Source organism: Maniola jurtina, chromosome 7 (assembly GCF_905333055.1).
Source record: "Maniola jurtina chromosome 7, ilManJurt1.1, whole genome shotgun sequence".
Lineage (NCBI taxonomy): Eukaryota > Metazoa > Arthropoda > Insecta > Lepidoptera > Nymphalidae > Maniola > Maniola jurtina.
Genome location: NC_060035.1, coordinates 13,806,282 through 13,819,077, shown reverse-complemented (window position 1 = coordinate 13,819,077; position 12,796 = coordinate 13,806,282). Strand labels below are relative to the sequence as shown.

The window sequence follows — 12,796 nt, the reverse complement described above, 5'->3', positions numbered from 1 at the left end:
TAACATTTAGTTATTGATGAAATAATAATTATTAACAATATTCACAAATACTGCGTTACCTCGTTGAATGGCCAGACTAATATGCTGACCAAGGTAACTGCCAGACCTCCGGTCACCCGTGGACTCCAAAAGACGGGATAACAGGTCCTTAAATAAGGATCTGGCATTTTAATTTTAATTTTTTTTTAAAGGTACGTATACATTATCATAAGTTACATAGGTTTGTTGAAGTTCCAAAGTGCAAAAATGCGACCAGAAATTGGAAAGCACAGTGTTGGTAGATCCTCCACTAGATGGATGGAAGCCAAGTGAGCCGTAGATAGGTACCCTCTGCTGGGTAAAAGAGACCACGGCCTGTTGAAGAGCCTACAAGAGATCTATGTCCAGCTGTGGTCCATCCTGTCCGATCAATAAAATAAATTAATCTTTCAAGTGTTCCATATCATAGGGTCTCTACAGTAGAGGTCTACTTAATGATCTTTATAATAATATTCGAAGTTCAATATTTTCGCTCTGTACCTATGGGCTACGTTATAATATGTATCAATGTGAGTTACCTAAGTACCATAGACTCAAGTTATTTCCAATCGTCATTACTCATTACAATACTTTCAACCATGCCCCGAAAAATAAAGGTTTTCCTACCTTATAAAATTTAATACCCAACAAAATCATTAAACATAGTGCACAGTTCATACAGACGGGTAAAACTTATATTTCTTAAAAATATTTTCGTAACAATTTATAAAAGGAGCAATATCGGAAGGCAATGTGTCCTGTAAATCGCAAAACTTCGCTGGGCTTGCAGAAGTTCGCGAAATAGCGATTAAAGTTTACTTTGACGGGCGACAAAAGTTTTCTATAGTATATACTGTTAAATACCGACTGAAAAGGAAATAAGAAATACTAGATGATGCCCGCGACTTTATCCGCGTGGATATATAATATAGGTTTTTAAAAATCCCGTGGAATTTCTTTTTGGTTTCGTCATTGTGTCGTGAGGAATAAACAAACATGCACACATACAAACTTTCGCCTTTATAATATTAGTATATTATCTTTTATATTTAAATGCTAGACCTACCCCAATCAGGCCATAGATGCCATGTATAAAAGCACTGCTTACCAAGTACCCACCACTACTAAGTTAACTAATTTTTCATCATGTGAGTACCTACCTAAGTTAACAGCAAAAGGTTTTCAAAATCAATATAGGTATACCGGTAGGAATAGGTAGACCGAGGTACCTTAGCATAATAATAATCTAACAGAATATAGACAAGTGTAAATTAAAAATTTATAACCCCCCCAACAAGTGAAGGTTACACTAACTAGAAAAGAACGAAAAGACCTGATAACTTTCAAACGGCTGAACTGATTTTCTTGGACTATTCCGCGCTTACGATCTAAAGTATCTGAGTTTTCCAAAACATCATTTTCAAACAAATAATTATGTATTTAGGCAACGTCCATCTTGACAGCTTGACATTTGTCAATTGACATAATATTAAGAACCTAACGGTTATCTAACCTTCTTTTCTACAAGAAAACTAGAAAAGAGCTGATAACTCTTAAACGGCTGAACCATTTTTTTTGGATTATAGCTAAGAACACTCTCGATCAAGCCACCTTTCAAACAAAAAAAAGCAAATTAAAATCGGTTCATTCGTTTAGGCGCTACAATGCCACAGACAGATACACAGATACACAGATACACAGACACACAGATACACAGATACACACGTCAAACTTATAACACCCCTCTTTTTGGGTCGGGGGTTAAAAATAGAAAAAATAAAAATTTGGGATACGCTGTCTTTCCTAAAAGTATCTACGAATAATTAATTACCTAAGTAATTTTCATTTCCACAGTCAGATTTTTTTTAGATGATTGCAAAACATGTTCTATAAAATAAATATATAGAAAAAGAATACATTAGCGTAATAATCTCGCGGAATATGTTCGAAATAATAGATTAGAAAATTCCGTTAGACTGAAAAAGGTTGGGACCATTTGTTTCGGCGAGACACTTTTTCCTGACAAATTGTCTGAAAGTAATTTTAAGCCCGAGATTATTTATGTGTATTACCAGCTTTATATTCGCATTCGCATAGCTCTCTTGGACGATTAGGTTCGCTGTAAAAATAAAATTTCATGCCAGGCCATACTTGTTCATAATAATGATATGGAGAATATTTTTCGACTCATATTTACGAGCTCGAGTAAATTAGATCCCTATATTTACACTAACCTTTAGTAAAAATTAGGCCGATAAGACTTTTTGGAGCAGAAATTAGAAACTAATCACAAGTAAGTATTAAGTAGTATAGTATAATCTCTGAATTGGAGTGTTTGCACCTCAATTTGATAGCCTAGGCCCTCCTACGTTATATAATTGAACAAACAGAAATCATAATTTCGGAAAAATTACTGGACTGCTGGATTTTGATATGAATTTTGAATGTTGTTCTAAACAATCCCGTGTAAAAAATTAAACTGATCGATGGAGATTGTGATATTTTACTTAGAATTCATCGAGGTTCGTATCGAAATCTAGCTTTTGTGTTTTAAAATCGCGTTAAACTTTCTCTAAAATTGTACCTACACATTGGTCATGCATTCGGCATTGTGCTGGCCATCGTGTTAAGTGTTTATAAAACGCTTAGGTATCTTATGTTATATTATCATAACATCTAAATAACAGCAAACTGCAACAACAAGAACCAACAGTGCAAATAATTTTAATTAATAAAAAAAAATAGAGACATTTTCTTAACATTGAACCTAGACAACGTAGACAACCAAACCAACTTCGTGGTCTGTGCTCAGACAACTGACAACTCACATACAGACCACAGACAAAACCAAAGCAATACCACGACAAGGTGTTCTGAATTGCGACAAGTCACAAGATCCTTTCATATTTATAGAAAACTCATAAAAGTCAGCAAGTCGGTCAGCAGCGCTGTCCAGTCCGTTAATAAATAATTTGCAAAAAGTGGCCGTGTACATATTCGCCGAGGAACTATATTTGTAGAATGCATTAGGCCAATGTGTACTAAGCTCTTTATAGATACCACAAATCTGCCACTTTGATTTACGCATTAACAAATTACAGCGTAACTACTAACGCAATACATCAAAACCGTCGCAGTGCAATGTCGCATGTCGACAGAGAAATATTAAGCCTCTGGCGACGAATTCCAATGCGACGGGCACTGGTGTAATTTATGAGTTCCCTACCAGCCCTACACACACCTAGACTAATAATTTCGAGGATAAAAGGTCTTCTCTATCGACCTCAGTCAATCCTCGACCTCGACACTGGGCCTCCTTGCCCGGACATTACTCACAGTCCACGAATTGCTACTTGGATCCTTTTATTTTTGACCTGGAAGGCCAAGGTCTTTCTATGGCGAAGACCTTGTTGCGATGTCTTCTTGTATAGTATCGTATTGGTGGTTTAATTACAGTAGCGGAGTCTTCTCCGTCTGACCTATCTTAAAATGGACCTCAAGGCATGGCCTTCTCGGGTGTGAAGCAGGGAAGAACGCTTCCCCCGTAACATTCTTTAAGCCGTGGTTGGCTAAGACCTGCCTGCTTGCCTTAGGGTCTCAAGGTCTTGGTTGTGTGGTCTAATAATTACTAGATTGTGATGGTCTCTACATAAATGACACTAGATGGCGCCATATGTATCCCAATCACTTACTGTGGAGCTTCAATCGCGTAAACGAAGTTTCAAGTGCAACTTTTTAAGCTTGTTAGTTACTGTTGTTAGTGATTCCTGGTGGTCTACGATGCTAGAAAAACTACTGAAAATTCTCAGGCTTCAAGCAGCTGTTTGAGCTACACATTGATGTAAGTATTTTTACTAAATTGAAATATTTTAGAAAAGAAGGTAGGTAAATAGATTTGCTATGTCCCAAGCTATTGTTATCGAATTGATTCCATAATAGCATAATGCCTGAATTCCCTAAAGCGTTATATTGTTAAAACACAATACATCACAGGGACTGATAAATTTGATTGCTCCATTAATATAATGTGGCGCTCGTAAATAAAACCACAAAATGTGAAAGCTCAGCGTTCTGTTTATTCTGATGGTTTGCTCATTTTATAATGGACGACAGGATAATGATAATCATTTTAGTGAGGTTTCAAAAAAATACTGCTGGCACGTTATTGTGGCTTGTATACTAAGTATTTATGCCACAACACATTTGGAATTTCTCCTCGGACTTTCAGCGTCCAGCGAGAACCCACAAATACTGAGATCCTGCGGGGCAACCTAAGAATCTTCAGAGTTCCCTTACTCCGTCGATTGACACATGTTATCACTGGTCGCCGAAACGAGGTTTTTCTGAAATAGCGGACTTGTAGGTATCCCAGGTTCCATACAAAAATGTTCAAACCCTTTTGTCTTTTCGGCATTGCACCACTTTACTCGTAAAAAGCTAAAAGGGAGCACTCAAAGTGGCTCAAAGCAGGTATTAGGTACCTAGAACTAGGATCCGAAGCTAGCTCAATTACCGGGATCGGCTGGAGTTAGGCTTGCTAGACTCGCCTACATCTAGATTTGATTCGTTCTAACTCCATCGCAACGAGACATCGCAATCCGTTTACCGCATGATGCCCATATTGAAAGCTGTTCTACAATAGTCTCAGAACAGAACGTTGCAGTCTCTCCATCTCTCCCTCCATACAAACGTACCTAGTTTCATTCTTATTTGAATATTTACCAATCTCAATGAAAACTCAATAAAATTTTGTAGACACGTTCTAAAAACTAATCTTTCTAAAGTCTCTAAAGTTCCTAAGTCTGACTTTGGTAGCGATTTCCGTAAAAACGTCTAGTTTTACACGGGTTTAACGATTTGTAGGTATATTATGTAAATCCTCGAACGCGTGTAATTTTAAAATCTGGAAAACCACAGACTCATTTAATTAGCTCCTAGAACATAATATCTATCCCGCACCGGGTTAGTGCATCTCCATCCCGATTGCCATCTCGACCTGTCGCGAAATATAACTCCAAAAAGTTAGAGATCGAACCTTAGACCTCACAAATGAGACCGACGATGTCCAAGTATCACCGCTATCAAATATTTTTTCTATAATAAAAAAAAATTGGTTGTCTGTTAAGTCGGTTTACTGACGATAGTTGAACGTGACAACAAAGGCCGATTGTGCTTCTTTGTCGCTCGTTCCGCGCTCTCGCTTGCACTTCAAGCCTTACATGGAACGCCTCAGAGCGAGGTAACGCCGCATGAGTCATGTTTTTTCGTGCGTGCAGCCGGCTCTATCGAATTATAAGACGTTGTCACGTCAAAAGTTGAAAACTAAAACCCGACTGCGATCGTCATAATAAACGCTGAAATATTAGAGTAAAATTGTTTTTCCGTCGTTTGGTAATTTTAATGTTGTTGTACATTTATATTGTTGAGCTCAGAAGTTTCTCCTCTTTCATTTGACATCCCACTCGATAGACCTAGCAAAAAAAAAATTTGGAGACCTTCACTTCTTTTGATGTAACATCCGCTAGTTCAATTTTTTTTCGTATAAAATATAGTCACCCGGACCTTATAACGAATCAATTGACACCTCATTTATCAAAATCGGCCCAGTAGTTTAGACGCTACGGTGAAACACAATCTGAATACAAACCCACATATGTACATACATTATACATAGACTACTAAAATCATAACCCTTCCTTTTGGTTTTGCCGCAGTAAAAATTAAACTACTTAAATAAACTTTAAAGAATATTTTATTATGTGACCACTGTAGAATCTCCAGAACGGGTTAATTTGGCCGGTATGGAACGCGGTTCGTGGCGCTCACACGGAAAATTGGCCTTCTTCCCCGTTTGATTACGTTCCAAGATCGCATGCGAGGCTTTCAGCAAAAATTACGCGAATATGCCGCTCGCTGCCCAAAATATCGTTTTCGCTTTGAAATTGGTTTCGACAATTTATCGTTTCTTCACCTGTGAGGCCGTAAGCTTTGTTGAGTTGAAGAGAGGCACCTAAGTGACCTAAGTACGCCTAGATAGGTATAATGGTTAGCAATTTTAGAATTATTTTTAGTTTAGTTAGGTAACTATATCTTTTGTGTAAAAGTTGTCATTAGCAGAATGACCATTGAAAGAGTGAATGAAATGAACGAAAACCTTGTTTTTGGTTATCGTCGGGGCCCTCTGTAAAAATTTTAGCGCTACTTAGAACGATAGCGACTTTAGAACAACAAAATTATGATTATGATATGAAGTACCTAGGTACCTACTTACATAAATGGAAGTATCTACCTAGGTAACTACGTAATAGAAAAAAACCGGTCAAGTGCGAGTCTAACTAGCACAGGAAGGGTTCCGACTTCCGTAGTATCCTGCAAGAAATAACACTTTTTAATTATTATTTTTCCTAACCACAAATTCACGACTCTCGGATTTTTTTCCTTTACTTGTGCTATAAGAAATGGCTATCTGCCTTTCATGATTCTAAATCTCGGTGAACGGGATAGGATTTTTGATTTACTTGTCTTGATAGACAACGAAGTGATTTTCCTTTTACCTCTGGAGATACGGAGCTCTAAAAGTTAATACTTACCAAAAATATTGCCAAAGGTTTTCTCGATTCCAACCTGGGGATTGGGTATTGCCAAATGATCGGGTAAATAATTTAATTAAACTTTTGGAACGAAAAGTTTATCTTCCTGAATATTAATTTGGGGGGTTAAACGTAATCCTTCTGAAAACAATCTAATCAGTACAAGTTTTCCAATTAGAGTTGAGTAACTTTAATCAGAATCTGTTCAGGTATTGCCCATATTCGTATACAACTGCAGATGGTGCATAGTTGGATGGTGAAAAAGTTCTGTGTAGTGTTCGGGAAGCGTATGTACCTGTATTTTACTTACGTTTTTAACCCCCGACTCAAAAAGAGGGGTGTTATAAGTTTGACGTGTCTGTGTATCTGTCTGTGGCATCGTAGCTCCTAAACTAATGAACCGATTTTAATTTAGTTTTTTTGTTCGAAAGGTGGCTTGATCGAGAGTGTTCTTAGCTACCTACTTATAATCCAAGAAAATCGGTTCAGCCGTTTGAAAGTTATCAGCTCTTTTCTAGTAACTGTAACCTTCACTTGTCGGGGGTGTAATAAGTTTTTAATTTACACTTGTTATTTTTATTTTATTTGGGTTAGAACCACCCACAGAATCACACACTCAAACTACAAATGCTATTCCCCAAATTCTATAGCTCTCGTGCAACTCCACTTACGGACAGTCACAGCGTGCATCAACAACGCAGTCGTTCAATAAAATCTAAGAATATGGAAAAATACTTTAAATTTTTAATGAAATAAATACTTACTAAGTTAAATTACCTATGTTAGAGAAAAGTAGTGAGTGGCGACCACGACTCCTTTTGTCAAGTGCATGGGCAGTTACTGTGCATATATTATACATTTCTTTTCTACATAATATATTTCTACATTTTCACATTTATCGACTTCTAGGGATGGCGCTCTAAAATCGATGTTCTTTGTAATAAAGGTAGAAAGAGACAAATGAAAAGAAATTACAGAAAGATTGATGGAATTTTATTTAAAAAAAAACATTTAGGTACTGACCTATCTTTATGTTTAGTTTTCCTAAACAAGTAGTTTCTCGCAGAAATGCGTAAGAGGCACCCTAGAGTATGTAGAGGCGGTAGTGCGTCTTTTTTTAACACATCCGTCAAATCACGAATGAGTGCACAAACGTCCTAATCTTCATATAGACTGATGAAAGGTAACATGCAATGTAACATGAAAGGAACATGTCATTAGTGTGGATGCAGCATGTGCACGAACTGAACATGTGCCTACTACTGGTTCCAGCGTGCGTGCGAACGTAGAGCCAGGTTCAGACGAGTGTAACGTGTAATGTAACACGAATTCTACGTGTGGACGGCACTACTGACATTTCTTCATATAACGCTCGCACCGGTGCTCGGGCTGATCCATCGGCTGTCGGGTTTTGCGCGAACACAAAGCTGCCGTCCTAACGAAGAGAGCAATAACTAGGTTTCGACTACTTTCGAGATATTCGCGGTTAAGATTAGCTACTTACAAATCGTAATATTACATATTGCAGTTTTGATAACCAACAGAACCGAAACTACTGAAGATACAAAAAAGACGTCTAAGGCGAAAATATAGAGCTCATTTTCCTGATTACGGATATGGTCTTAAGTCAATTTGCCCAAAAACTCGACTTATTGCACTCTTTGTTAGGACGGCAGAAAGGCGCTCGCAGTGCTCGTTTGGACTTTAATAATAGATTCGCGTAGACAATTCTCTTTGAGTTCTTATGCCGTCCACACTGTTGACGCTAAATTACAAGTAATCTTACATTACACGTTACACTCGTCTGGACCCGGCTTAGCGTTGTCTGCAGAGAACAGAACTGGCGCTCTGAGCACAGAGCACGCCTTTGTGTTCACTCGAAAAACCGACAAATCACCGATAGTTTCGCTCGCGAATCGAAAATCGAAATGCTCATAGCGTACGGATGAAATTCACCTGGTTCAGGCGGTTAAGGCGTCCAAATCTGTTACAAAGTGTGTTACATTGCATGTTACATTGCATCAGTCTACACGCAGCATAAATAGTTACTTAACTAATACTTAAGTAATAATAACATATTTATATTATACTACATGTATAATAATGTGGTTCTATTGGGTAATCTTAATATTATCAGGAGTTTGACTAACCACTAAACTATGCTCAGAATTCTATATCACTAGATTAGTGTAGTGAAATGGTCTAATTGAAATGTCATTATAACATCTCGCGGGAGATAGCCATATCCCTGAGGGATAGGGAAAGAAACTTGTAACTTAAGTTGGCAATATGCCAACTTAAGTTACAAGTTTATGATTACACAATCATCATATTGGGCACCTACACATAACACATCGGTATAAGTGGCTAGTCTACTTAAAAACTAGGTTTTTACAACTAAGTACTTACAGGCTAACAAACATCGGACTATGAATAGTACGCGACAGGTCGAGATGGCCATCGAGGCGGGGACACCGCGTTAACCCGGTGCGGGATAGCACGAGTGACGATCGGGTGTGCGAGACGTCCCCTCGCGGCCCGCCTCATACCCCGATTGCCATCTCGACGTGTCGCGTCCTACCTACTATAGAGTATAACAATATTATGTTATTTTAAAACGATCATTTTAAATCCACGAAGAATAAATACGGCTATTTTATAAAATTTGATCTGAAATTGACCAACATGGCCACAACAAAAGCAATTTCATTGGACACTCCCTTTTCGATTGGGGTCATTGGCTGTGTTAAGATTTTGTATGACTTCAACATTTCAAGTATTCCTTCAATGTGTACCTTTTTGTTGGCAATCTTACTAGCCTTTGTAAGAATATCGGGGATAACTTTGTTATATTTCTTAGACGGAATAGGCCCGACTTTAATCCCGTGCGACAAAAAAATATCCTGTACGTTCAATTCTTTGTCCATCATTTCATCATTCGATGAACTTCTTTCATCAAGCTGCCTGTCCGAATCCGAATCACCAGAGCAAGGTGAAAGGTAAGTTATAAGACCATTTGGTGCCATACCAATCAGAAGTTTTATGGTGTTCTTGTTTTCGTATGCTGATAGTAGGCGGGGGGGCTTATCTAGACACTCATTCGCATCTATTATAACCCTATTATAGGGATATTTATCATTATAATCTAATGACATGTAATATGAAACAGCCTTTCTATCGATCTTCAATTTGATGGCTCGCCATTGTAAAGCCATAAAGCGGATCCATGCAATAAGAATGTTTGCGACTTGTTTTGTCGATGTTCTATACGTCAGAGCAACGTCTTGGAACTCTCTGTGCTTGCTGAGCCATAACAATACCATGCAGAATTGTTCCAATGTATCTAGGTGATCTGGAGGTGGTCCATAAACATAATCTAGATTGTTGACACCATCCCCCAAACTGTTAAATACTGATATCAATTTATCAAAAGTTTCAAAGCCTGTATAATAACTAAGTCCATTAGGCTCGTTTTTATAACTGTGTACACTATAATAGGGTAGGTGGCCACAACTTGCACAAGGCTCTGTAATAGTAAAAGGATTTTGTTTGACTGTAACACTTTCAGTAACATTTTCATTATCTTTTTCTTGTTTTACCTCAACACTTACAGTGGCTTCATTAACATTTCCAATATCTTTTTCTTGTTTGACTTTAACACTTTCAGTAGTTTCAATGGCATTACCAATATCAATTTCGATTTCTGCAAAACTGTTGTTTGGTCTGGAACTCTGCTGTTTTTCACTTGGTGGTTTTTGAAAACGGGCATCCGAGAGTTCTTCACAAGGAGGGTCGGATGTTCCCGGAGTCAATTCATATCTAAAAGGCATGTCTGCAACAAAAATGTTATCTACAGATTATACAGAAAACAAATAGTAATCCATACTAATATTATAAATAGGAAAGTGTGTCTGTCTTTCAGTCTGCTAGCTTTTCATGAGCCATCCGATTAATCAATTTTGATGTGTAGGACCTGGACAGGCTTAGCCTACATCCTGGAGATGGGCATTAAATACTTTTTATCCAAGAAAATGAAAGAGTTGGCACTAAGATGACTAAGACCATCCATTTAACCAATATTTATGAAGTCTGGTACAGAGATAACTAGCATCCAAGAGACTGGGTGCTTTATATCCCAGAAAATCAGAGAGTTTCCATGGAAATAAAAAAAATCACTCTTGATTTAAAGGTGCCTATATTAAAGGAGTGGAAAACTGATGCTGGAAAAGAATCAGTTTTCTAGGTAATCTTAAAGTTTAGGGCAAAGTATCAGAATCGTGAGTTTTTAACTATTAAGCACTTCATCATCAACCCATCACCGGCTCACTACTGATCATGAGTCTCCTCTCAGAATGAGAAGGGTTTATCCATAGTCCACCACTTTGGCTAAGTGCAGTTTGGACTTCACACACCTTTGACAACATTATGGAGAACTCTCAGGCATGCAGGTTTCCTCACGATGTTTTCCTTCACCGTTAAAACAAGTGATATTGTATTTAAAAGTCTAAAAGTTTCCAGGATTGAAAGGGTTTCCCGACCACGGGAAATGAAGGCCGTCTCTACCATGAAGTTATCACCTCTTCACATTAAGCACTTACTTTGTGTTATATGTGATTTATTAACTCCAGAAGAGTTACGAGGAATATCTTTTTCCTTTTCAAGTGATGATGATGGTTGTATTTCAGATGATAGTTTTTCTGTAGTATTGTCATTATCTGTAAGTAAGGGGGCTCTGGATTCCACATTTTTCATTTCAGATTTTGAGTCTGAGTTTATTTCCTCTTGAGAGATAAATGTTTCCTTGGTTGGTGGCTCATCATTCCATGGAAAAATTGAAGGTACTGCATGTCTTTTTAAATTCCTGTTTCTCATTTTAACTGCAAAGTAAAAACATTCATAACTTACATCTCACTGTTAGCTTACATCCCAGGAGTGGACATAGAAACTACATTTTATCCCAGAAAATCTAAGAGTATCCACAGGAGTTTTAAAGGCCCATCCGTTTAACTGATTTTTATAAAATTTGCCAAGATATAGCTTGCAGCCCAGACACTGAGATAAAATACTACTTATTAGAAAATCAGAGTTCCTACAGGATTTTTGAAAACCTAAATCCACACAGTTACAACTACAAGCAACATTTAGTAATACTTAAATATGAAAGTTTGGATGTTTGTTACTTCTTCACGCTACACTGACCGAGCGATTTGGCTGTTAATGGATATAGCTTATCCTAGGCTAAAATAAATAAAATAGGCTAAATTAAATAGGCTACTTTTATCCCTGAAAATAAGAGTTCCTGTAGATTTAAAAAGCTTATTTCCACATGGACAAAGTTGCAGGCATCATCTAGTAATAATAAAATTCTTAATATAACAATTTATTTCTAGGTATATATGTAGGCACTTACTTAGTACCTAGTACCTACTAGTAAATAAAGAAGCTATTAATTACCCAGACCTATATAATCTGAATCCATGTAGTCAGTTTCTTTGAAATGTAATTTACACACTGAAGGCCTTTTGAACTTCAAAATCTGACCTTCTAATTTCATAGCTTTCATCCAAAGAGATTTTCGACTATTCACTGTAGGTATTATATGATGTCCCAAATTACTGCACCCAGGCACAACGCATCTTCCACGCGTCATTATTATGGTTTTATTTTATTTTACATTAGGCAATAGGCACTATAGTCGATATATAAGTTCAAAGACTACAATATTGTACCTACTGGGTAAAGAAGTTCTCACCTCTTTTTTCTGGTCGGTGATTCTCACTCGCCATTTTAAATGTTATTCAAATCCACCGACCAGAAACAAAAGATCAAATCGAAGATTCAAATGATTACATACTCTTTTTTTTTTCTTTAAATCTGGCTTTACTCTGATTAGCCAATGTCAAGTTTGTGATATTTTCAAGTTATTGAATTTATACAAGTATGGACTCCGTCTGTGCCGGCGCCCGCCAACATACGCGCGGCACCCCTTTAGAGCGCTTCCCAGCTATATACATCCTACTCTATGGTCAGTTCCACCACCAAAAAACACCAACTAACACAAAAACCAGCCACTCTTAACAAAAAAAAACACTCCAAACAAGCACAGCACGCGCGCCAGCAAACGCCATCACAGACGAAGTCCATTACATAGGTACTCTTTGATTCAAATCACAAATGTGGTTTTTTTT

At 37.4% G+C, this 12,796-nt stretch overlaps 1 protein-coding gene across 5 annotated transcripts; it reads right to left on the bottom strand.

The window, feature by feature from the left end:
* Nucleotides 1-8,902: 8,902 nt before the first annotated feature.
* On the bottom strand, nucleotides 8,903-12,461 carry LOC123867083. Of its 5 annotated transcripts, none has more exons than XM_045908942.1 (3): nucleotides 12,361-12,461; nucleotides 11,207-11,485; nucleotides 8,903-10,440 (listed from the first exon to the last, which is right to left on the bottom strand). In XM_045908942.1, exons 1-3 carry the CDS (start codon nucleotides 12,392-12,394, stop codon nucleotides 9,260-9,262), a joined length of 1,494 nt encoding a protein of 497 aa, XP_045764898.1. In that variant the 5' UTR covers nucleotides 12,395-12,461; the 3' UTR covers nucleotides 8,903-9,259. The 5 variants fall into 5 exon arrangements, with proteins under 5 accessions (XP_045764898.1, XP_045764900.1, XP_045764899.1 ...); XM_045908944.1 differs by having other exon boundaries at nucleotides 12,019-12,437; XM_045908943.1 differs by having other exon boundaries at nucleotides 12,037-12,437.
* Between the last annotated feature and the right edge of the window lie 335 nt (nucleotides 12,462-12,796).

Bases quoted from the DNA above. Each gene is read 5' to 3' on its own strand.
- LOC123867083 (XM_045908940.1), bottom strand. From the start codon at position 12,258: ATGACGCGTGGAAGATGCGTTGTGCCTGGGTGCAGTAATTTGGGACAT. The intron at 11,486-12,062 runs GTAATTAATAGC...TTTACTTTGCAG, and splicing joins TTCAGATTATATAGGTCTGG to TTAAAATGAGAAACAGGAAT. The intron at 10,441-11,206 runs GTAAGTGCTTAA...TTTTTGTTGCAG, and splicing joins TAAATCACATATAACACAAA to ACATGCCTTTTAGATATGAA.